Source organism: Crocodylus siamensis, chromosome 5, assembly GCF_052110815.1.
Source record: "Crocodylus siamensis isolate JL-2025a chromosome 5, ASM5211081v1, whole genome shotgun sequence".
Taxonomy (NCBI): domain Eukaryota; kingdom Metazoa; phylum Chordata; order Crocodylia; family Crocodylidae; genus Crocodylus; species Crocodylus siamensis.
In genome coordinates, this window is record NC_143399.1 from 135,143,964 (window position 1) to 135,167,237 (window position 23,274).

The window sequence follows — 23,274 nt, forward strand, 5'->3', positions numbered from 1 at the left end:
GAACTAAGTTCCTTTGCCTTCAGAGCAATGTTATATGAAATTTGGATTACACAAGAAAATACAGCAGAGAGAACCAACAACACAAAGCAAAATACCTCATGTTTGGCTCAAACCACCTATCTTCCGCAGTGTTATCCCCATGACGTCCCAGTCCTATTGAAACCAACTGGGGACCTATTTTCAGAGTCTGACTTCACTGAACTCCAAATCAAGTCCAAGGTCTTTTTAAAAAATGTATTTATTTAAGAAGATTTTGCGAGTCACTTGTCATGTAAATACCTAAAAAAAGTGATTACGAATGAGGGTTTTTTCATATTTAGAAAAACATTAATCCCAGAATGTAATCATATGCTCTCTACTTAACAGGGTGTTGCTGTGCTACAAAATGACCTTTCTTATACCACCCAGGATATGTTGTTTCTGGAGACTCCATTAAATTGAGTGAGACTACTGACTTTACTCCTGTTTATGAAAGCAGGCCTGACCATCAAACAGCATTATTAAAAACCCGTTTGCAGGCAACTGTTCTTTTTCTGCAGGCTGAATAAGTAATATCTACCTAGGTATGTACTTGAGACATTAATTTCCACAACAACCTCCCATATTTTGAACTATTTTGAACTATTCCTCTAGTTTGGGACAATTTTTCATCTACAAGCCAAAGAGAAACTATAGAAGGTTTAGCAGTTACCAGCAGGCAAGAAATTAATTCTTCGTTTCCTTCACCATTCGAATTTCCACACAGAAATCCCAGAAGGATTACTCCCAAGAAATCATTTGCTAATAAACAGTCGACCGTTTGTAATAGTTTAGTATACTTTGCATACCCATAGTCTCTAACTAAACATATATCACTTTTGTGCATAAAATCCTTTTTTTCTTAACAACTTTCATAAGATTTTTTTCATTTTCTCTCCGTTTCCCTGTACTTTGACCTGACAGGGGTGAGGTCTGTCTGAAATTCTATGTTTGTGCTATCATATAAGGTTGCTGATCACTTTTTCTGACCAAAGCTCATTTCTTTTCATACCCTGTCATATTTGGATGCTCCTTCATTAGGAAAGTTGTTTGTACAAATTGATATAAATCAATTATAATTTTTCTCTTGCTTTCTAATTGATCCAAAGCTATTGCTTGCATTAAAGACAGCTTTCTATTTGGAAAAAGTATTTCTAGGATGCTGTGTAACAATGTTTTACATTGCATGATGGCACTATTATAATCAGAAAAAAAGTACTAGCTACAGTAAAGTTCTGATTTCTCCTTAAGCTAAAATCTTCCCCCCTCCCCAACCTGCTGGTCTCTCTGAGTCATATGTACTCAGCAACTTTGGCAAAAATGGTTCCAGATTTGTGATAAAAACTAGATCAGTCCACTCCCTTTTAACCTAGAAGTAGCTAATCTTCAACATAGTTTTTCATCCAAAACATCTCTTTCAGTAGGCTCATCCTGCTTAACAATATTTGAGTCCTGCTTGTAACTGGACTTCATGGGTAAGGAAGAGAAATGAAGTTTACAGGAGAGGTACAAGACATGGGAAAGGTCATTGACTGTGTTTGGTAGAAAAGGATATTGAGGAATTCTTGTGGAGCTGGATGAAGGAAACAAGATGAAATGAGTAGGGGGGTTTATGAGAGGAGTACATAAATCATTGAAAGCTAAATAGCACCAACAAATTATCTGTAAAGGCTGGGGGATCTAGCTGGAAGTGCTGTGAACTTTGCAGCAATGAAAACTTGTAGTATTGTAGAAAAGAAATACAAGTTATACCCAACCAGGTATAAAACTGCTCCACTGTAGTGTATAGTTCTGTTATGAAATAACCTTTAGTTAGAAGCATTGGTGACATGTAGGGGGTGCACATGGACCCCCTGAATGTGGCAGTGCACCCCCTGTGAAAAGGCTCTACCGGTGGGTGGTCGCACCACCTCCCCTTGCCACTGACAGCACCACGGCCACCAACAGCACCACGGCCACCGACAGCACCACTGCCACCTGTGGGAGCTTGCTGTGCCCCTCCAGTGTCCAGGGGCAGGCGGCATTCATGTTTATGAGATATCATGCTATATTTTATTCATGAACCCTGCTTTACTCAGTACACAAGAGGGACAGTGAATCTATAATGAAAGAGGCTGGTATCTATAGAGCTCCTCTCTCACTCACTTTCTATAGAAACTGAAAGTTGTTTGCAAATGAGGGAAGGGGAAGTAAAAACATGGCAGGTTTTAGGCAGGAATCTGGGACTCAAAACTATGCTCTCTAGCCATGGACAGACACGACGAGTGATATTTGGTAAGCCACTTTGGTAAGCCACTCTGGAAAGACATTGTAGGAATTGCAGAAGCTGAGTGCCTTTGAAAGCTAAGACCTTAGCAATCCCAACATGAATATCCAAAAAATAAAGAACACACAATTAGCGACCAACTCCGAGAGTTCTGAGTCACCCAACATCACACAGAAAACAATAGCATCCGTGTTGCCCCAATCTTACCTGAAGTCCAAAGAGTTTTTCTTTAAGTTCTTTGGTAGCATTGCTAATCCATACTCTTAAGACTGACAATAGTGATTCTTATCATTGCAGAGGTAGAACTGCAGACCTCCTACAATACTGCTCCATCAAACAAGTTTCTGTTGTATGGGAAACCTGTAGGAAATCTGCTAAGCCAGATTTCAGCATTCACTGTCCTATTTATTTGAATGCCTTGTATAAAAAAAGATTGAAAACACAATGGTACTGTAAAAAAAAGAAATGAGTTTAGAATGAGTTTTACTGCTGGATCTCCACCTTCATCTGCAAAAACTCTCATGCCACAGAAAGAATGACACATGACTTCTTATATTCTACCACAGGGGTCGGCAACCATTTGGTTTGGCATGCCACCGCCAGCCTGGGCTCTAGGCAGCTGCTGCCAGCCTGGGCTGCTCCCAGCAGGTGGCCGGAGGCTGCAAGCCCTGCTGCAAGCAGCCTGGGCACCTTGGCTGGCAGCAGCTACCCAGAGCCTGGGCCGCTGCCTCCCTACCCCAGCCCCAGCCCTGGGCAGGCAGCAGATACCAGTGATGCTCCCCACCACGCTGGCCTCCCTCACTGCCTCTGCAGTGCGGCGTGTGGAACCAGCGCAGCAGGGCACGGCGGGGACACATGAAAGCTGCCTGCCACTCTGAGCTCCCCGGTGCCTGGGCCACACTTCCCCTGCAGGCAGGGCAGCAATGAGGGACGCAACCCTGCACTGCTGCCTGCGCTGCCCCTGTGCACACAGGGGAAGTGTGACCAGGGCAGTGCAGAGCCTGCAGAGGCAGGCAGGTTCCCTGTGCAACCCCTCTGTGAGCTCGCAGACAGCAGCAGTGGGGGATCCGGCTTGTGCTCCCGCTGCAGCAGCCACTGCCTTCTGTTGGGGGCAGGCAGGGAGCTGCAGACCTGGGTCCCTGGCCCCACAGCCCTGCCAGCTGGGGGTCCCTTCAGGCAGGGTTAGGGGCCAGGGGCTTTGGGTGGGGGGGGCAAGGGGCATGGGCAGGGCTGTGGAGCTGTTGTGTGGGGACCCGCACAAAACAAATACACGAGATTGAAGGCATTATCAACAGTTTTATTTATTGTTACCAGGTTTACAATTTTTAGAAAATCTGGTATTTACCATAAAAAAGCAACATTTATGATTATTAACTATACTAGTATGCAGTGCATCCTGCCATGTACCCCCTTGCCCTCATTTTGTTTTTCTGGCATGCTGGCACTCTGGCACCTTCCAAGGTAGACCAGCGTGGTTTTTTTGGCACTCTGGCCAGAAAATGTTGCCTACCCCTGTTCTACCACCTTCACATATTCTCCCTGCTCAAAGAGAGTTTGAGAAAAGGAACATTGGCTAGGAACAGATGTTGTATTTGTACTGGGGTAAGCTGTGCTTGAGTTTGTCCCGAACAGAAACATCACTCTTCTAATCATGTTTTAGTTGATTGCTGAATGCAGTGCTCTTTTCTGCCATTGATTCAATGATGTAATAGTGGGATATCTGTACAGATATATTTTGCAATTTCCCAGAACAAGTCATTCCTACTTCTTATCCAGGCAACTTTTTATCATTTATCCCAGGATAAAGGATATGAATGTCTATATGCTTTCACTTTTGCTTCAGGATAAAATGATTTATCCCAGATACAGGACATCTTTTGCAGCCACTTGTGTAGTGTGAGGAGATTTGTTATCAGCACATAGTTCCAATTTTTCTCTGACAAATAGGTACAGATTTAGTATGAAAAAACTGTTTTTAGAAGTGGTTCCTACTAGTGCTATTATATAAACCTTTTTAGCAAAAGATGCCTCTTTATACATTGCATCCATTCTTTTAATCGGTGTAAACTCATTAAATGAATCCCTCCTATTTATTTTTATTTATTATGAGACCATGAAACAACTGCAGCAGAAGTTTCAGAAAAATAGTTAAAAAAACTTCAGTGATATTTTGTTAAAAAATGTATTTTCTTTCTTCTTGGAGCAAACATACACAGGTAAAATATACATTATAGAACTATTTTTTCCCATGCTATGTTGGGCTCAGCACAATTCTGCATTCAAAAGTTTAACATGTGCAGCATTCAGCTACTTTAACCACTGAAGGGGGAAGGTGTTTTGCTGAGCTGACCTTTTCCTCAAGCTTTTTAGTTTTACAGATAAAATGTTCAAGTGAACTATAGCACATGCCCACTTGAATTTATTGCATTTTTCTATGCACAATCATTACCTTGAAGCTTTGTAAATATATAACAAGCCTGACTATTCATCAATTCTTTTTCTCAAGACAACTTGAAATTGTAGTATTCAGAAACATGTGTGGTACATAAATACAAATACCACGTATATCAGGACTTCATTAAACCCAGTTATTAGCTGGCAGCTATTGGGTACAAAAATTCTAAGACTTTTTTGTCTGTTATTTCTACATTGCTCAGTTGTGGCCTCTCTTGACATGCTGCTGTTAATCCATGAGACAGAAATTGTTGCAGAAGAGATATAGACTGTGCTCTCATGAAGATTTAAAATTTGTCTTACCGTATAGTTTCCCCTTACTTGAAGTGAATCATACAAACGTGAAAAATATGGCTGCTCTTTATAGTTACTATAATAGTGATTAATCAACCTTCTTACTGTCTGTATGCTCATGAAAGCAAAATGGAGGGTGAAGTCATTGAAACGAGCAGGTTTTTTCCCAATAGTTTAATAGCTGAAATATGAAACATTGTACAAAAAGTTCTTATTGCCCAATGCTAACAGAGTCCAAATTAACCAAGGAAGGAGACAGAGAATATTTCTTCAAGAGTCTGATCCTGAGAGGAACTGATACCCGTATCGTCAACTCTGTGAAATGAAAAAGATCACTTAGCAGTTTTCAATGAAGGCATATTTTCGATTTTTCAAACCGTTTAAAACAATGGCATTTTTGTGTTTCTATAAAAATAACAGAAAGTGGGAGAACTAGGTAGGTATTTGACAGAACATGCCCAGATGTATTGTGCAACTTTGTTGAGGACAGTAAGGGGAGTTGGGTAGCATAAATACAGGATTATTTTCATGCTGGAACCATGCTCTCACTTTCCAGCCATCTGAAAAGCAAAACAACTAAACCATCCTGTTATGAAGGCCTGACACGATTTCTTAATCACATCGTTCCGGGAACCTTTGATTCAGCTTTTACAAGGCAACTGGTGATGGCCAAAATCCAGCTGGAACCCATTAACTAAGCAGAGTGAACCATAGGACCCAATTCTGGGACATCTTATTCAGAGCCTGAAGCCCCTTTCAGATCACATCTGGTAGGAGTTCCTGGGAAAGCAACAATTTCTGCAACTTCAAAGTGAGGGGAAAAAACCACAATCTTGTAGGTAAAGCCAACCAGTTAAAACCTAAGCTACATGTCAGCAACCCCCCAGCACATGTGTCAAGCATGACACGCAAGGCCATTTTGGTCAGCACACCACCGCCCGCCCAGGCTCTAAGCAGCTGCTGGCAGCCACGGAGCCTAGGCTGCTCCCAGCAGGAGGCTGGGAGGCTGCAAGCCCCACTGCAAGCAGACCAGGCTCTGTGGGCCAGCTGCAGCCGGGAGGCTGCAAACAGCTGCTCCAGGCTGCAGCATGTCAGCACTCCGGCACCTTCCAAGGTAGACACTGTGGGTTTTTCGGCAGTCTGGCCAAATAACGTTGCCTACCCTTGACCTAGACCAAGTGGTAATAAGTGTGATTTAGACAGCCTGACTGAAAACAAAACAGTATGAAAAACAGAGCTGCAGCTCATAGATTAACTAAATCAGCACAAGCTTTTGTATGCAACCATCCAACTCCACCCTGCCTTCTGCCTTATTTCAGACTAACACTGCTAAATGCCTCTCTGAAAAAAATGATGTCTTTGCTAAGTTTAGCAAGGCAAAGATGTAATCTCATGTTCAATTGATATGTTTAGTTGATATACACATCTCCTCTCATGGAAGATCTTACTGGTTCCAGGACATATTTTAGTAGATCCTAACTGATCACCTTGGGATATGTTACAACAATAATATGCCTGCCTTCTGTATACAAATAAGAAATAACAGACACAATTAAGCACTGGTATTTTAAATTTCCTTTCCTGGTCATCCTTAATCCATGTTATAAACAGTGGGGAAAGCTTGAGGCTACTAAATGTGGGACAGCTACATTTAAAACAAGGCATTATTCCAAGGCTGATGCAAGCGAATAGGGAGAACCCTGACAGGTTTAGAACATGGCTAGGCAGAACTAGGTGTTTTGCAAGGACAAGTTATGGGCAAGCAGCAAGCCCAGCAAATGATTTAACATAACCTGCAGGTAGTACAGGCTGCCCAGCTGTCCTAGGAGGTGCTGGGATGAGTGACCAGCAAGAAAGAAGTACTCTCTGAGAAGTGTCAGCAATTGCAAGAGATAGCAAAGAAACTGGGGGATGTCCCCCCAGACAAAGGGATGCAGAAGAACCGGAGCTGAAAAGGGCAGTCTCCCATGCTCATTACAGAGAGGTAGTTAGTCATGTTAGTCTGAGGTCAGGCAGAAGGCAGGCTGGAGGTGAACACTGGCAAGCAACTACAGCAAAACTACAAGCTCAACTGCACTTCCAGTAAGATGAAACTCTGCTGTGAGTGGTGAAACACTTCCTTCTCCTTCTTCTCCAAAGAGGAAAGGGATTTGCACCACTGGTTTACAGCATAGCCAAAATAGCCCTAGCAAAAGCTTTACTGGGGCTTAGGCATCTCTACCCAGTGCTATGAAAATAAGAGAGAAAAGAGGTGTCCACACAGCTACAAATACAATCTAAAATTGGAAATCAAAGTGTTTAGCAGAGAGGGCTCAAATGCAAGTTCCCAACCAGCAAGTCAGTTACTGCAAGCAGAAGTAGCTGAGCTTGAAATCTGAATATCCACCTATGTGTTAGCAATGACACTGTTCTGGTAAATGACTAGGAACAAGTCAGTTAAAAGCCCAGTTATCACTGGATAGTGGAACTGTGAATGTGTTAAAGATCAAGTAGGAGAACACAAAACTTCAGTGGACTCATACAAAAATGTACAAAGTATTTACAGATCCTTTAAGACAAACAAACAGGACAAGGCAAATGTCCATGTTGTTATCAGTTACCACCAGTATGAGAAAAAAAAATAAACCACCAAAAAAGGGACTCTAAAGTGACAAAAAGCAGGACAAGCAAACAGCAAACAGACAATTTAAGTGATAAGGGAAAGAAACAATCCTCCCAGTATTATGATTAAAATGTAGTCCTGGACAGTCACAGTATAAAGAAATAACTAACATGACTAAAAAAACAAAAAAGGTCAAAACTGTACTGCCTATAGCTGACTCTTAAGTTTTTAACAGGGAGGAGGAATATTTGTACTAAATGGAAAAAAAGAAAAAAAAAGGAACAGACAAAGAAAAAAAGAGAATCAGAGTCTGAACCAGCTGGAGAATAGCCTTCCCTAGAAGCAGCAGGGCTGACTGAACCTGCTATCAGCCTGGGGATGCGCTGCCCCAGCTCAAACTGCCGTGGTCTCAGGAGCCATTAACTCTGGTGCAAACTGCACTGGAGTTTATTGTGCCACACCAATTGAATGCGTAGATGCACCCAAAGAGAATTAAATTAATGTACCATGGATTTTCTTTATCCACAGAACAGGTACAATATATAGCAGCAGATTAAGCTCTCTCAGAGCACCCTAGTAATATTCTCTCACTCATCCCTTGCAGGCAATTTTCTTGACAAGCTCTCATTTTTATTTAAAGATTTAAAGATTTCCTAATTGTAAAGGCAACTGTATACTACAGGAGAAAGCCAGCAGGTCTGCTATGGACAAGGCATGGGCAAGGCTGAAGTGCTCAAGTGCAAGGTGGTGAATGGAAATAAATATGTATAGCAAACAACTGTATGGTTATTGGTTACATGTTACTCCTACTTCTAGCTAAGGAGCATGACAGTGTTTGTCTCTGGGCTTCACTTAGAAGAAATAGAGTAGGGACAGCTGCCGATACAGCTGTGACTATGACAGCTCCAGGCCAGTTGCTCAGTGTAGTAGGGTATGCTAACATATCATTCTGGCTGGCCCATAGCCTGCAGTGCCTGCTCCTTCTGGTTTACTTACTGGTAATAAAAACATCTGGGTCAGCAGTCCTGCTACTGGCTCACTGCTCCTGTCTTACAACCTTCATCTGTAACATGATAGAGGCAAGCTCCTAAAATCAGTTATTTTTGTTATACCAAGCCTGCCTATGCAGTCACACCACGAACTAGAATAAAGCCCTGCCCTTCGCTTCTGTGTATTTTATGTTAGTGTAGTTTAGTTTTTATTGCATCTCTCCTCTTAAGCAACAGCCCTTACTAACAGCCATCCCCACCGCAACCCATACTTGTACCAAAGTTTTCTGGCTCTGCCCTAGTTCTCCTGCCTTTACTTGATGCCTTATTTGGGCCTGTTTTTTCAGGGTTACCAGGTGTTATGCGTCTCTTAGGACACCCATGAATTCAGCTACTCTGCAGCACAGTTGAAAGGTCTCACATCTGCCCCAGGAAGGGTGCTGGAGCTATTTCTCCTAGCCACTAGCAGCCCCAGTGATGCATGGCTTCATGTAGGGAAATGAACCCAGTGCTTCTCTGTCCCATCTTTGTGCTGGTACCAGAACAAACTACAGTGTCTGGGGAACAAACAGGCTAAGTAAGTAGAGCAACCGAGGTGGAAAATTGAAGGTTATAGACAGAAATCTACAACCCAAACATGGTCCAGCTCCCACTGTCCCATGTTCACACTTGCCCAGACTCTCTCCACCCACCAATCCCTCCTTCTAGACTTCTTCCAAAACCACAGTCCCCATGGACTTTCCCATTACGATCAGCTGCCACTGTTCCTCCTAGCCACCAAGACTTTTTTTTTTGTCTATCTGTTTCAAAAAGACTAAAGCATCATCTTATGAGCCCTTGCTACAGTGACTGCATGGAGTGAACAGAAGACCAGTGACTTTTTTTGTACCTGCACAAAGCAGCACATGTGGATCTGCAGAAAAAACCCCAGCAGCTGTGCCTACTGGCAAGCTTTGCATGCAAACAGACTGATAAGCGCAGGAGGCGCAAGCCACTCCACGCTAACTGAAAGTTTTCCATATAACTTGCATATAAGATAGTCTTGCAGTGCACCTAACTAGCATTCGCCAGAGCCCTCAGGCTAGCAGGGCTTATTGTAGAGCAAGCTGTGCCACAACAGTACTATAAAGCGGACTTTGCAGGGGCAGCAGAGTGTCTTTTGCAGTGTGAGCTTCTCAGCAATGGTACTGTAAGGCAGAACCCAGCATAGGAGACCAGGCACTGCTATGGGTGCTCTGCAAGCCATACAGCAAGCCTACTTAGGGAAGATCTGCAGTCAGCCCAGGGAAGTCACTTGACTGAAAAGGGACAGGGCCTGAGAGATGCACAAACCCAGGCTTGTGGCAGGGAAGGTAGTATAGCCCCAGACGCCGAAGGGAAAGGAGCTCTACTGTAAGATACCTTGTGGGATGACTAAGACCCCACTCAGCTTGAGATCAGCAAGGAGCTGAGGGCTGGTAGGGGACTGAGACCCAGAAGGAAGAGGGAGTTTTGGAGTGAGCCAGTGGGTTGAGAGTGTATGTTAAAGTCATGGTGCCTATATTTTTCTGTTGGCAGTTTTCCAGTGGTGGTTTGGGTGCATCTCTAAGGGGAATATGTGGAGACCACAGAAAGGTGTCTGAGGGGGTGCATTCTGGTTAACACACTGTGGGGTGTCTGTGTGGCACTGCAGTTAACTGGGGCCACACAGTATCAGGGGCACCAGTGTTTTGGAGCCCTGAATGGGGCTGGGGTCAAGAAAAAGGCAACTGGAATCTGAGAGGACTGATACCTAAGAAAGTGAAAGAGAAGTGGCCTGAGGCCAAGAAGGCTAAGTCCAGAGCCCCAGATGGGGCAGACAGTGGGGACAGAGGCCTGCAACACCAGAGGAGCAGAGCCTGGGGCTAGAAAGCCCACAGTCCAGATAGAGGCAAAGATAAGAGCCCGAGAGGGTGAGGCAAGGGATGGAGCCCAGAAGCCAGGACCAACACTGTGGGCCTAAGCTACAGCAAGAGAAAAGGGGCAGAGGCTGAGAAGAAGAAAGCTCCAACAGAAATGACTGAGTGATACCACCTGCAAGGCCTATTCAGATACCATGAATAGTCCCTAAGGTAGGGATGGGCAGTTATTTTGGGCGGAAGTCCACTTACTGAGTTTTGGCAAGCCATTGAGGGCTGCATGACAGCCAGCCAGGGGGTGATGAATATAAATTTTCTAAACTTTTTAGGGGCTCTGTGGGTGGACAGAATGGCCTGGTGGGCTGCATCTGGCCCATGGCCCACATTTTGCCCACCTCTGCCTAAGGCAACAGGTGACCTGGGGGCATATACAGGCTAGGAGGGCCAATTTAGAGTTAGGATGGAATTGGGGGCTGTGGCAGGGCACTGTAGGTGCCTTCCACTTTAAGGGCCTGAGCCAAGCTGCCAGCAGGTGCTTGCTTGTGGCAGCCATTTTAGATCCCTGGCTGCCTTTATAACCAGATCAATTTCCTGCTGGCAGAAGAGGCAGCAACATCCACTGGCCGCAAGGCTGCAGCTGTTATCCTGGAGGTAAGGCCAGGAGTTGTAGGGGATGGCTGGAGGCTCCTGGTCCTGGACATGACCTAAAACTGCACCCTGCTGGGAGTGGGTGGCCTGAAATGCCAAGCCAGTGACCACCCTGGTGAAAGGTGAGTAGGGGCGCCTTAACCCCACCCCTCACCTTTGGGTGGGTTGAGAATAAGATCAGTAGTCAAGCACAGTGACCTGCTGCTCCAGGTGGAGAGTGAGAGTCCCTGTAAGACCCTGGAGCACCAGTCATAGTGTGTGCGAAGGGTAACATCAAAGGAAGAGTATAGGCCAGGTGAGCTTCTGGAAGCACCTGAGCCAGCTGGGGAGAGACCTGCAGGGGCAGGCACACTCCCAGGAACACCTGAGCTGGGAATGTGGAACCCCACTCCAGAAGTGCAGGTAGGAGGCAAAGACCCCACTGAGGGACTCGACTGGTCAATGCTGGGTCCAGGACCTAAGGGTCAAAAGGGCCAGGGGCCCACCATGAGGGACAGCCATGATGAGCGTAGAAGCTTGGGGTCCCAACTGGGCCTGAGACAGGGCCAGGGCTTATGAAAGCTGAAGGTCCCCACAGTTGGGGGCCACAGCTAATGGGTGAAGGTGGGGGTTTAGCTAACTGCCTGAGATGCCATCTGTGAGGCTTGGCCATGGCGCAGGGGTGGAACAGAGCTGTGGATAGATCCCCCCCCAATACTGGGGTGCAACAATGGGCAGCCTCCTGCCTTAGTTAACAACTTTATTAATTACCATCAAGGTGTGGTGGGAAAGACAGGTGGGCAGCATGCCCAGATGCAGGTGCAGCTAGCGAGAGATGCCCACCTTGCCACAGGGACCAGAAAAGCCTAGGAGGGATTTGCTAGTAGGATAGAATGGAGCTTCCTCTAGGACCCTTTGGACAGCTTCCCTTTCAAAAATCAATTAAGAACATCAAGGCATGGCAGGCAGGAGATAATCGAGGGTACCCTACAGCTAGAGCCAAACAGGAGCCATATGACCACCCCTGGAACCATGGAACTGTTAAACTGCCCTAAATGAAGCATCTTGAATTAGCCTAATAGATACTGCTGTGCTCTCTTTCTGTACACCATGGACAGTGTATGCTCTAGAGACTTGCAGTGAATGTAATTACCCATACAATAACAAGCATGGCACAAGCCAACTATGGGGCTAATTATTTTAGGAGGAATCTCTAATATCCCTTGGGATTGTGGCTTAAAGGTGCCTCCTCCTTCCTGTCTCCTCAGATTCCCTGAGCAGAGCTCTCAGCAATGGTGGATCTCAATGTCAACACTGACACCCCTGACTGCCAACACTCTTCAGAAGACTCTTGTGGCTGGACAGTTCCCTGGTGGAACACAGTATTTGGGTTGTGCCTTTTAATATGCATGAATGACGTATTAAAAGGAGAATCTTATCACCTATTGGAAAGCCTCAAACAAGGAGAACTCTTCAAGTAGTTCTCATTTACAAACTCGTCTTCTTACTATTTTCAAAAAATTATGAAACAACATGGTTGCACTTACACAGCTCATTGGCTCTGAAAGTTGGACTTGTCACATTTTATCCCAAGCTCTTCTGGTGGATACTTCTTGGCTGTATCTGTTTATAACACGGCAATGAGACTGATCAGTTTCATAGAATTTAACATTTTTTGTAAAAGCTTTTCCTTTAGTTTAAAACCTTCTTCTTACATAAGTGAATTAATTTATTTTATAGGGATATTAGGTACACTGAAAATAGCAAAGTGAAGTTAAAGGGTCTGGTTCTACACCCTAAAATCATTATCAAGATTCCCACTAAATGGATAAAGGAATGAGACCTCTATGCTTAAGTTCTAAAAACTGTATGAGGAAACACTGCTAGCTGATTTTTCATTGTGTATTATTCTGTCCATTTTGAAAATAAAAGCAGCTTGCAAACTGCCAAATCATATCTTTGTTTTCCTTTGCCCTGGGTTCTGTACACAACAAAGCACTGGGAAGGATATTCCACATTATGGGGATATAATATATATGTTTAGTTACCCTATGCCAGATTTACATTTGCAAAAGGCTATGAAACATGTTATATTACTTTACTATGTAAACAAAAAGGCAGCTAAATAAATTAGGCACCATACTCCCATTGATCTCTAGTGGAATTAGGGCATTTTCAAAAACTCTGATTTTCATGCTGTCTGTAACTGTTACATGTGAACATTTCTGCTTGAGACTACAACTCCATACCATAACCTCCATAATGTGGTAGAGTGGCCATGTCAGTAGCATAGACTGCCACCCTCCCAGACACTAAAACCAAAATCCTAGGACTGATTGAGCATGGAAGGCTCACTGGATGAAATAACTACTTACCCCTGAGGAGACGTACAAATGCTTTCATGAACTTCTCCGCGTATTCAAGATCAGGTTTGTGAGTTCTACCAAGCTGAACCAAATGCTGTTCCAAGGGAATGCTAGTGAGCTCTTCCAGTTCTTTGGCATTATGAAACTGTCCTAATGAAATTACAAACACAGCATATCCTTGGCACTTGGCTCTCAGAGATGCCTTCTTTAATATTTCCTTGTCCCATGGACTTGTTTCTCCAGCAGATATAACAATAATAACCTTGCGGTTTCTTGGTTTCGGAGCCATTGAGAAAATATTTTTCATTGTCCACTCGATGGCATGGCCAAGAGCACCTTCTCCACTCAGCTGCTGAAGAGATTTTTCAATATGATTCCTTATTACATCTTTGCTGTTGTAGGTGATTAAACTGAACTCAACCTTTACCGGGCTCTTTCGATTCTTGGGCTTGAAACCTGGGGGAGCATGGCTCACCACAGCCACTCTGTCACCTGTAGAAACAGCTCCTGGGTTAGAGGAAATGTCAAAGACATCAAGTGATCTGCTCAGGAAGTCTTTTACTTTCCCAAATTCCGCACTGCTCATTTTCTGGGAGCTGTCCAAAATGAAAGTCGCATCCACATAGGCCCGTCGTGAAAGGGCTCTTGGACCCTTGCAAAGGTCATCTGGTTTACATTTGTCTGTAAGTGAACATAACTTTAGTTAGGGTTTCTCTTTTTAAGTAACAGTAGATGAGAACCGATGAACAAGTACCTGAACTCAAGTGGCATGATGTTTTGCACATTATAGTTCCCTATGCTATAACATAAATATTTCTAGTATATTTCTAATAATCTATGAAAATTTAAGGCATGATTACAATCAGAAAACTATAAGGCAGGCCCCTGCAAGAGGACCAACATCCTAAGTCCCACGGAAGTTAAAAGGAATTGAATGCATGATTCACAGAACGGGCTCAGAAACTCACACTACTAGGTCTTATTACATTATAATTGCTTCCTCTTCTATTTACCGGTTTTCAGTCACTGGCATTATTTGTGGCAATCTCTGCTTCAGTGCAGGCCTAAGATCCATTGAAACAAATAGAAACACTACTGCTGACTTCAGTATGACTTGGAAAAGGAACCTTAAAGGCCTTTTATGATGACATTTAAAGGTCTCTAAAAGCATCTGTCACAGAAGGTTCATGCATAATTCTGGGAGCAGTTGTGAACCTATTTTGGTAATAATTTAAATGCTACTGAAGCTTTATCAGGTAAAGTGCAATGCATACACAGGAGAACTAAATAAATGGGAACAATCCCCCTTTTCGTTTTGCTGATGTTCAAAAAAATTGAAATTTTACTAATATGCTACTGAAACTTTACCGGGTAAAGTGCAATGCATACACAGGAGAACTAAATAAATGGGAACAATCCCCCTTTTCATTTTGCTTTAAATCTGATGTTCAAAGAAAAGAAGATGCCAATGTTTTCAAACAATTATTCCAGTTATTCTAAGTATTCTGGAAAGGGATACTGGATGTTTCCACAATGTTTCCCATGTACCAAACTCCCAGGGTACTGGAGTACATCTTCTAAACTCCTTAGGACTCTGACCAGGTGACATAGGTAGTCAGTACCTTACAGAATTAGATCCCAATGCCAAAAAGGTCATATACATGAGATTTCATGAATTTATTAATCTGTCAAACACTATCACTTCCTATGAAAGGGAAAGGTAAGGTAATATCTGGATGCATAAAGAAGCTTGTTTCATATCCAATGGAACTAGACTTCATTCCCCTAAAAAACAATAAGAAGTATTTTACTGTACACCTGCTAAATATCACAGCTGGTTACAATAAAGCACTAGAATTTCACACTGCCTGTGAATGGGGATACTTTGTTTGAAGGGTCAGACATGCATTTCCAAAGGATAATTGCTAGATTGTTCTTGGCTGCAATGGGGGTGCACAACAAGTCTCTTGGACATCACTAAATGAAATGGAGCATGTCACATTAAGTACAACATGTCACGGCACCGCTGCTTCATTTTATTGGGCGAAACATGTCACCCCTTGTCCCAGCATGATAAGGGGTGATGCATTCTCCCACGGTTTAAGAGGCCTAGTCTTGCATGTTTTAGAAATTCCTGGGCAGGGCCCCTTAAGCCCTGCAAATGCCTGCCCAGCTTTTCCCGCTTACCCAGATGTATCCAGAGAGATCCTGGAGGTGGGTCTGGGTAAGTGGGGCAAGCCTAGGTTTCCCTGTTTACTCAGACCCATCCCCAGAGCTTCCAGGAGCAAGTTGGGGTAGGCAGGGAAATCTAGATACTTTCCTTGCTTACTCAGGCCTGCTCCTGGGAGCTCTGGGGGTGGGTCTGCATAAGCAGGGAAAGCTCAGCTTTCCCTCCTTACTCAGATGGGTCCCAAGAGATTCTGAGGGGAGGTCTGGGTAAGTGGGTCTTCAGTGGAGGCAAAAGGTACCAGGGATTCCTTAGGTCCCATGCCTCCATGCCAGGACCTGTGCAGGCTTTCTCTGCTTGCAGAAACTATCCCAGGAGATCAGGGGTGGGTGTCTGTAAGAGGGAAACCCCAATTTCCCTACTTACAGATTCTCTAGGGTTCTTCTGTATAAGCAAGAGATACTTTGGTAGGTGTCTGGGGATCAAGAGGCCCTCAAGCCCCCAAAGCACCTGTCTGGGGTGGCTGGAGAGTGCAGACAGCTGAGGCTGCTCTGCTCTCCCACCATAGAGCTAACAAATGTCTGCCACAATAAGGCACCAAAATCTATTACTATCTTTTGTCTCACCACTGATTTTCCTTTGATGTGATGTGGCAAAAAGAGTAGCGATGTTTATCTGTTCTGCATTTGTGTCTTCATAAACGTTTTTATGGTGGCACAAATGAGAGGTTAGGTGAAGCTTGTTTCTACATTTATACTCTATACATTTCAAGTGTAGAGCCTGGGATAGGGTAAGTACAGGACAGGGCTGTGGCCTTCTTTCTTTCCAGCCTGAGAAGGTTAGCTGTAGAGCTTCCAGGTTTCAGAGTACTACAAGCTTCTTTAGGGAATATCTGTTATGTAGTTTAAGGTGTAGACACACAAGGAAGGTGGTTGTGCAAGTCTATTTAATGTAATTAAATACTTGATTTCAGGATACAACATACTATGTTCCAAGCTGGGCAATGACTCAAATTCCCAAATGGTGTATCAGGCCTGATCCCAGATTGAATACATTAAGCCAGCATTTAAAGAGAAAATAGCTACTGTTCTTTAGCAATACAACAGACAATGCTTTAGAAGGATTTCAATACTAGTTTGCATTTTAGCATTTTCTCATAAGAAAACTTGGCAGGATTGGTAATGCAGATGATCAGTTCTCATAAATCAAGCGAAAACATTGTATTCTTTTGAAAATACACTACTCCACTTACAGAATAAACATTAAGAAAAAGGGGGGAAAACAACCAAAACAGGTAAGATTATCCAGTTGTGATTGTTTACAATCTCAGGAAATCCCTAATTCATTTTTTTCCAGTTTTTACTGATCTCTATCAATCTCATCATCACACAGAACTAGATATTGTTCCTTCTCTAATATACTTCTAGTAATAATCATCAGTAGAATATGGATGTTACCATAACAAAGAGTGCAGAGATGAAATCCTTTTAAGAGTAGTTTATAATCTCCTTCAACAGGAATGTTTATTACATGAAACAATCCAGAATCATCCACCTAGAAACAATAAGTATAAGCTTTACTTGAGCATTTGTTACATGGCAACTGGCAACTTCTTTAAAGATTTTTACTTTGTTGTGATGCTTAATTGTATTCTTTTGATTCAGAGGCCATTAATAGAATAGTGTACCATGGGTGGTTGATGTCTGAATCAGGAAAACAGGACTCTGATTTTAAAACTCATTTATGAGCTTTACCCAACTACTTTTTTATATTAATGTAACATTAGATTTGCTTCAGGTGTACATGTAAAATTATGGTTGCTTCAGGTGTAAGTACACATATACGCCTAATAAATGAATAACATGTGGTCCTTAGAGCTGAGAAGATCAGAGTATTTAAAAGCAGTGTCCATTGGGGCTAGATACATATCTTGGCCTCCTCCTGCTCCCATATGAAGGCACAAACAATACAATGGCTGTGACCCACACAGAGTTCCCCTGGGCATCTTAAAACCCACAGTGCCTGTGGATAAGTAGGGTTAGGGGACGAATCATGGCATCTCCTCTGATAACAATCTAAAAAATTACTATAGGGTATTTATTCTTTGAATATGGATCAACATGCATCCCACTTCAGGTGACTGGCCAGCAGAATCCTCTTCAGGATAATGGGAGTGAGGATTTTCAATTACATCAGCTGAACACCAATTGTAGCTCTGCTCTCCCAAACTTACATCTATAGCACTCTTTTTTGCATATTCTTGGGGTTTAGCCATTGATTCAGCTATTAGACTACATGAGGCAAGACAAATTTTTTTCTAATCCAAGATCTCACTGACAAGTAGATTGGATTGAGCCAGTATAGCCATGCATAGACCTGTGTAGCATGAGCTATGGGTGACAAACAGCACTATAACTTGAATCAAACATATGCTATCCAAAGCATAACCAAATTGCAGGGGAAGTGTGGCTTGGCTATTTTCAGGGAACTAAGTCAGAACTAAGTCAGAAATATGACTGAACAGCAAGCCAAGGGCCTTTATCCTAAATACACTGTATTACAATTGTATCCTAAAACATTAATAGTTAAAGGTAATCAAATGTATTACTAGTTATTTTGCTATAATATATTTTTTCTAACATGTTCACATGAATACAGACACAAAGGCAGTGTTGAGGATAGAAAGAGCAAAGTAGCCTCGTTAGGCTACAGTTAGTAATTAACTGACCAAGGGCCAAAAAGCAAACCATAAAGAATCTAAGAAATGTGTCCTTCTGTCATCTCAACATATAAATTCCAATTGATTAGCAAGATCTTGATTAAAGAAAGACTTCCAGATGATTAAAGATTACCAGACGGGGTCAGAAACTAGGCCTGTATGAGTAGGGAAGTATTCGATTCAGATTTGGCTGATTCAGAGGAGAGTGATTGGATTTTGAGATTCGGATCACTGTTCCGAAACAATTTGACTGAACCAGCTTCAGAAGATTTGGGGCTGATTCAAAGAGATTCAGAGATTCGGCCATAGACTACAATGGGGAATCACTGAAATACCTATAACTTTGCACACCCCTATCAGAAACTTAAAAATAAAGCTAAGTTGATCACTTGACCCCTTTTCCAGGGCCACTAAAATCTTGTTCCATCCAGTTCCAAAAGTTTCAGTGAAACAAAGAAATCTGCTATGGAATACAGACTGATATACATTTGAAGAAGCTTAAAGGTTTTTGTAACCTGCTGTAGCAGAGGCCACTATGTACAGAGTGGACAGGATCAAGTAATTCAGTGCTGAAATAAAACATGCATCCTTTGGGATTTTTCATAGGAAAACACTGTGCCTGATAAATCTCTTACTCAGTTCTATAAGGAGGGCCAAGCAAGGGGGTAAGCATGGAGGAAAGACAGTGACAGAAACAGGAAACAATGTCTTTCCCTCCTTAAAAATATATGCCAGAAGCAAAACAGTGAGCCATATTTATCTAGGACAAAACTGAAATATGCAGAGTTGTGCCAAAGACACAAGGAGTGGGGATGGAGGGGCAGGGTGAGACCTGAAAGGGGGGAAGGGAGGGGAGTGGAGCAGGGTTGGACCCAAACTGGGGGGGGTCAGGGTCAAGTTCGGACCTGAACGTGATGGGAGGGGGGGAAGGGGTCAGATCCTAAATGGGGGGAGGAAGGGGGCTGGCGTGGGGTGGGACCTGAACCAAGGGGGAGGAAGGGTGGGGTTGTACCCAAATTGGGGGGAGAAGGGAGGGAGGATGCGGGGCCAGATGTGGTGGGGCTTCATCCCCGCTGGCTCCCCTTGATGGGCAATTTGCTACTTTGCAATATATCATGAAGAATTTATTGGCAGCTGTAGCAGGGCACTAGGGTGCCTGCTACTGGTAATGGTAACATGGGCTTAGCTGCCACTCAATAGGGCAGCACAGATGTGCGTTGCTAAAGCAACTGATTATGTCAGCTGACCGCCAGGGGGCAGGGCCTGGCCTTTATAAACAGAGAAGGCTAAGGCCAGACCCAGTTCCCCTCTGGCAGCCTAAGGAGCAAGAGCTCCGCTAGAGCGAGCAGGGCAGTGTTGTGCACCAGCGTGCAGATACAGGGTGGAGAGGACCCTGACAGGGATGAGAGAAGGTTAGCCAGGTTGGCTTAAGATTTACGTTGTAGCCGAGGGGCTTTGAGTTTCTGTTTCAGGTTGTTGTGATTATTACACCGGAGGACCAGGAGAGGCTGTAGGGGTGGAGGAGGCCTCAAGGGAGCTCCCTGATAGAAGGAGGGGGTGCCACATCTTGGGGGTGTCCCGACCCCAGCCCAGTGGGGGCAGCTTCGGGAAGAGCTTGGTGTAGGCAGAAGCCCAGTGGGGCATAGGCCCAGGAAGGTGGGTCTGAGCTAGTGGGGTATCCCGACCCCAGCCCAGTGGGGCCGATATCAGGACGAGCCCCGATTGGGAAGAGCCCCAGTGGGGCATAGGCCTGAGAAGGTGGGTCTGGGGGGCCAGGTGAGGCTAAGGCCGCCTGAGCCCCAACTTTGGGAAGCCCGAGTCGGGCATAGAAGGCCCCAGTACGGGCGAGCACGCGAGAGGCTCGAGCACAGGCCCGAGTGCGGGCGAGGGGCGCAAGGACTGCAAGCACAGGAAGCCCGAGTCGGGCATAGAAGGCCCCAGTGCAGGTGGGCACGCGAGAGGCTCGAGCACAGGCCCGAGTGCGGGCAAGGAGCGTGAGGAGCGCAAGCACAGGCCCCAGTGCGGGCAAGCGCAGGAAGCGCGAGGCAAGGGCCTGAGCGCGAGTGACCGCGGGACGTACGGGAGGCAGGCCCGAGTTGGGCCATGCCTGTGATTGAGAAGCCCTGAGAGGGGAGTAAGCCCATTGAGAAGCCTGGGCTGGGCAAAAAGGGTGCAGTTTGAGAGAGGGCCCCAGAGGCAGTATGAGAGATGCCCCAGGAGGGGGGGGGGCGCATATATTGAGCAGGCCTGAGAGAGCGGGCTACTTAGAACGGTCACAGAGACAGGCCGGTGAGGGCCGGCACAGGGAGTAGCCCTGGAATCGTGGTATAGTAAGACCGGCCCCATGCCAAGAAGGGCAGGAAGGCAGCCTCCCATTAACAATATAAGATCAAAGACGTGGCAGGCGAGATAGAGGGTGCGTTCAGGACCCAGACTTGGCACGGTAGGCAAGGACACTAGAGGAGGTCACGGCACCCCTAGGGATGGTCCTGCCACAGCAGCCAAAAGAAGAACAGTTAAAATTGAAATTCCCACTAACATTTTACTTTCCAAAATAGAATACTGCAAGAAACATCTTTTCAATGCCTGTATGGCAGAACAGCCTAAATGAACCCTCCATGTTGTGCTAGGGTTGGAGTGCTATTGTAGCCATGATGATATGGGAAATGTAAAGAGGCAATTTTTTTGTGATTTATTGGAACAAGTATACAATTGGGAGAGAGACTTGTGATGTGAAGGACAGGATTTTGTACCTGAAAGCTTGCAAACATCCCTTCTAAGTATACAGTTGGTGCAATAAAAACAAATTATAAACCAAACCCTTACCTCCTGTAAAATGAATGAATACATAAGGCACTATGTATGACTGGAATAAAGGGTCAAAGCCTGCTGGCTTTACACATGTAAGTAACTCCACTGACATCATTGTGACTATTTACATTGTGGGGGGAGGAAAGAGTTGAGCTGGGCTGCGCAGTCAGTAGAGGGGAACTTCGCTGTGCCCATGGAGAGAGGGAGCTGGAGCATAACCTGCAACCCCTACATCTATGGCATGCGGTGCGTGAGGCCCCCAGTTGCCCAGAAGTTGGGCAGGAATCTGGAAAGCCAACCCCTCTCTGCCTGCAGGATTAAGTAATATATTACAGAGGAACACAAGGTGTCACGTAAATCTGTTCTTGGGGGAATCAAAGTACATTTCAAAAGGTCTACAGCAAATTTCAATTAGGCTAAAAGAAGGGAGGTTTCCATTTCTCACTCCACTTCTTTATTCCTTCCTTCTTTTGTTTGCTGCTTATTACTTCCCAGTTGGGGCAGAATTGTGGAGACATAGGGTGTATATATGTGTGCAACTGCCCTGACAAACTCTGGCACAGTTCGTACTGGAGTCAGCTGCTGTTGCTGTTTACATGTGCGCCCAGCATCACAATAATTTGAGCCAGACTCTGGGTGGTAGCAGTGGATTGTAGAGGGGCTGGCTGAGGCACAAGGGTGCTAGAGTGCAGGGCTAGACAACAGGCAGCCCCAGCACTGTAGCACCCTCATGCCCCAGCAAACCCCAGTTACTGTGTACACGTGTGTTGTGGCAGTGTAAATTATTCTGCCCAATGACTAAGTTAATTAATTTACTACACCCTAGTATGGGTGTACAAACAGATGGTGATGCTTTACTGATGAACTAGTTAGTCAACTTGCAGTAAAGTACACCGCTGGGTGTAACCTCTATAAGGCAGAAAAGGAAAATTTCTTATGTTGTGGGTATGTGTACATGAGATGCTTTTATGCACAGTAGACCAATCTACTGCACAGTAAAGCCTCGCCCTCTGCACATGCATGGCATTAACAGTCCAATACATTAGTCTACTGTGCAATTAGCTAGTACTTGTAAATACAGGTACTAGATTAACTGTGCAATAGCATTTATGTTGACATTGACTGGGAGCAAATTTGCAGGAATCCCCACCCAGCTGGGGCCTTACCAGCTGCTGCCCCGAAGTGAGACAACTTCCTGCTGCATGAGAAAACCCTGCTGAGTTTGGGGCTCACTAGCAGCTGTATGTTCTGATGTATATAGGACTGGGAGAGCTGTGCCAGCTGCAGTAGCTCCCCTCCCAATATGCATGGGGCAGGGAAACAGCTGCCGCTACAGTCTGCAGAACTCTCCTGGCCCCATGCTCCTTGCCAGCCCCCATGCTCCTTGCCAGCCCCTGAGCTAGCACCCTGGGGGATCCCGGAGCTCCCAATGGCTGCTGCAGGGGGACAGAGAAGGGCAGGAGCAATGCTGTACTGGACTGCTACCACTTAGTGCAGATATGCTCCCAACAGGATGCACGTGTATACGTGCTCATGGGGAAACCTTACTGTGCAAGAATTTACTGAGCAATAAACCTATATCACTTCAATAGCACATGTATACAAGTGCAGTGATATCTTTTCTACAACTTCCACTACAATTCTATCTTCCCTGGACAGCTTCTTGGTTGAGGGGAAATGTAGTTTTTACGTCTGTAATCTACAGGACAATCTGTATAACCTACCATACAGTTTACCACCTGGCACAAAAAATATTTTATTAAGCACATCCTAAGAGCTTAAAAGCTTTTGAATGAACCATCTGGTAACAAGTCACAGGAGAAGGTAATACCAGCAGGTACTAGTATTACAGGTATGAACTATCTCCAGAAATTGCAGACTGGATGGGAAAAGCCCATACATATTGGAATTGTGGGAGAAGCTGCTAATAGAAAGGAAGTTTGGGGGTAAGATGTTTTCAGTTTTTTAGGGGTTTCTTTGTTTTGTTTTGTTTTGTTTTGTTTTTTTACAGTGAATTCTGTCTCAAGTCTTGCAAAATTAAAATTGAATCCAGAATCTTTTACTCATTCAAATAAGCAATCTTA

At 44.5% G+C, this 23,274-nt stretch overlaps 1 protein-coding gene across 1 annotated transcript in view; it reads right to left on the reverse strand.

The window, feature by feature from the left end:
- Nucleotides 1-3,645: 3,645 nt before the first annotated feature.
- The window catches only part of LOC149864633 (collagen alpha-6(VI) chain-like), a 64,193-nt gene continuing 44,564 nt past the window's right edge, over nt 3,646-23,274 (reverse strand). Inside the window, 4 exon segments of the mRNA XM_090049796.1 lie at nt 3,646-5,347; nt 12,675-12,750; nt 13,503-14,174; nt 17,118-17,214. Of these exon segments, the coding sequence (XP_089905922.1) occupies nt 12,680-12,750; nt 13,503-14,174; nt 17,118-17,214 (840 nt within the window). The 3' untranslated portion in view covers nt 3,646-5,347; nt 12,675-12,679.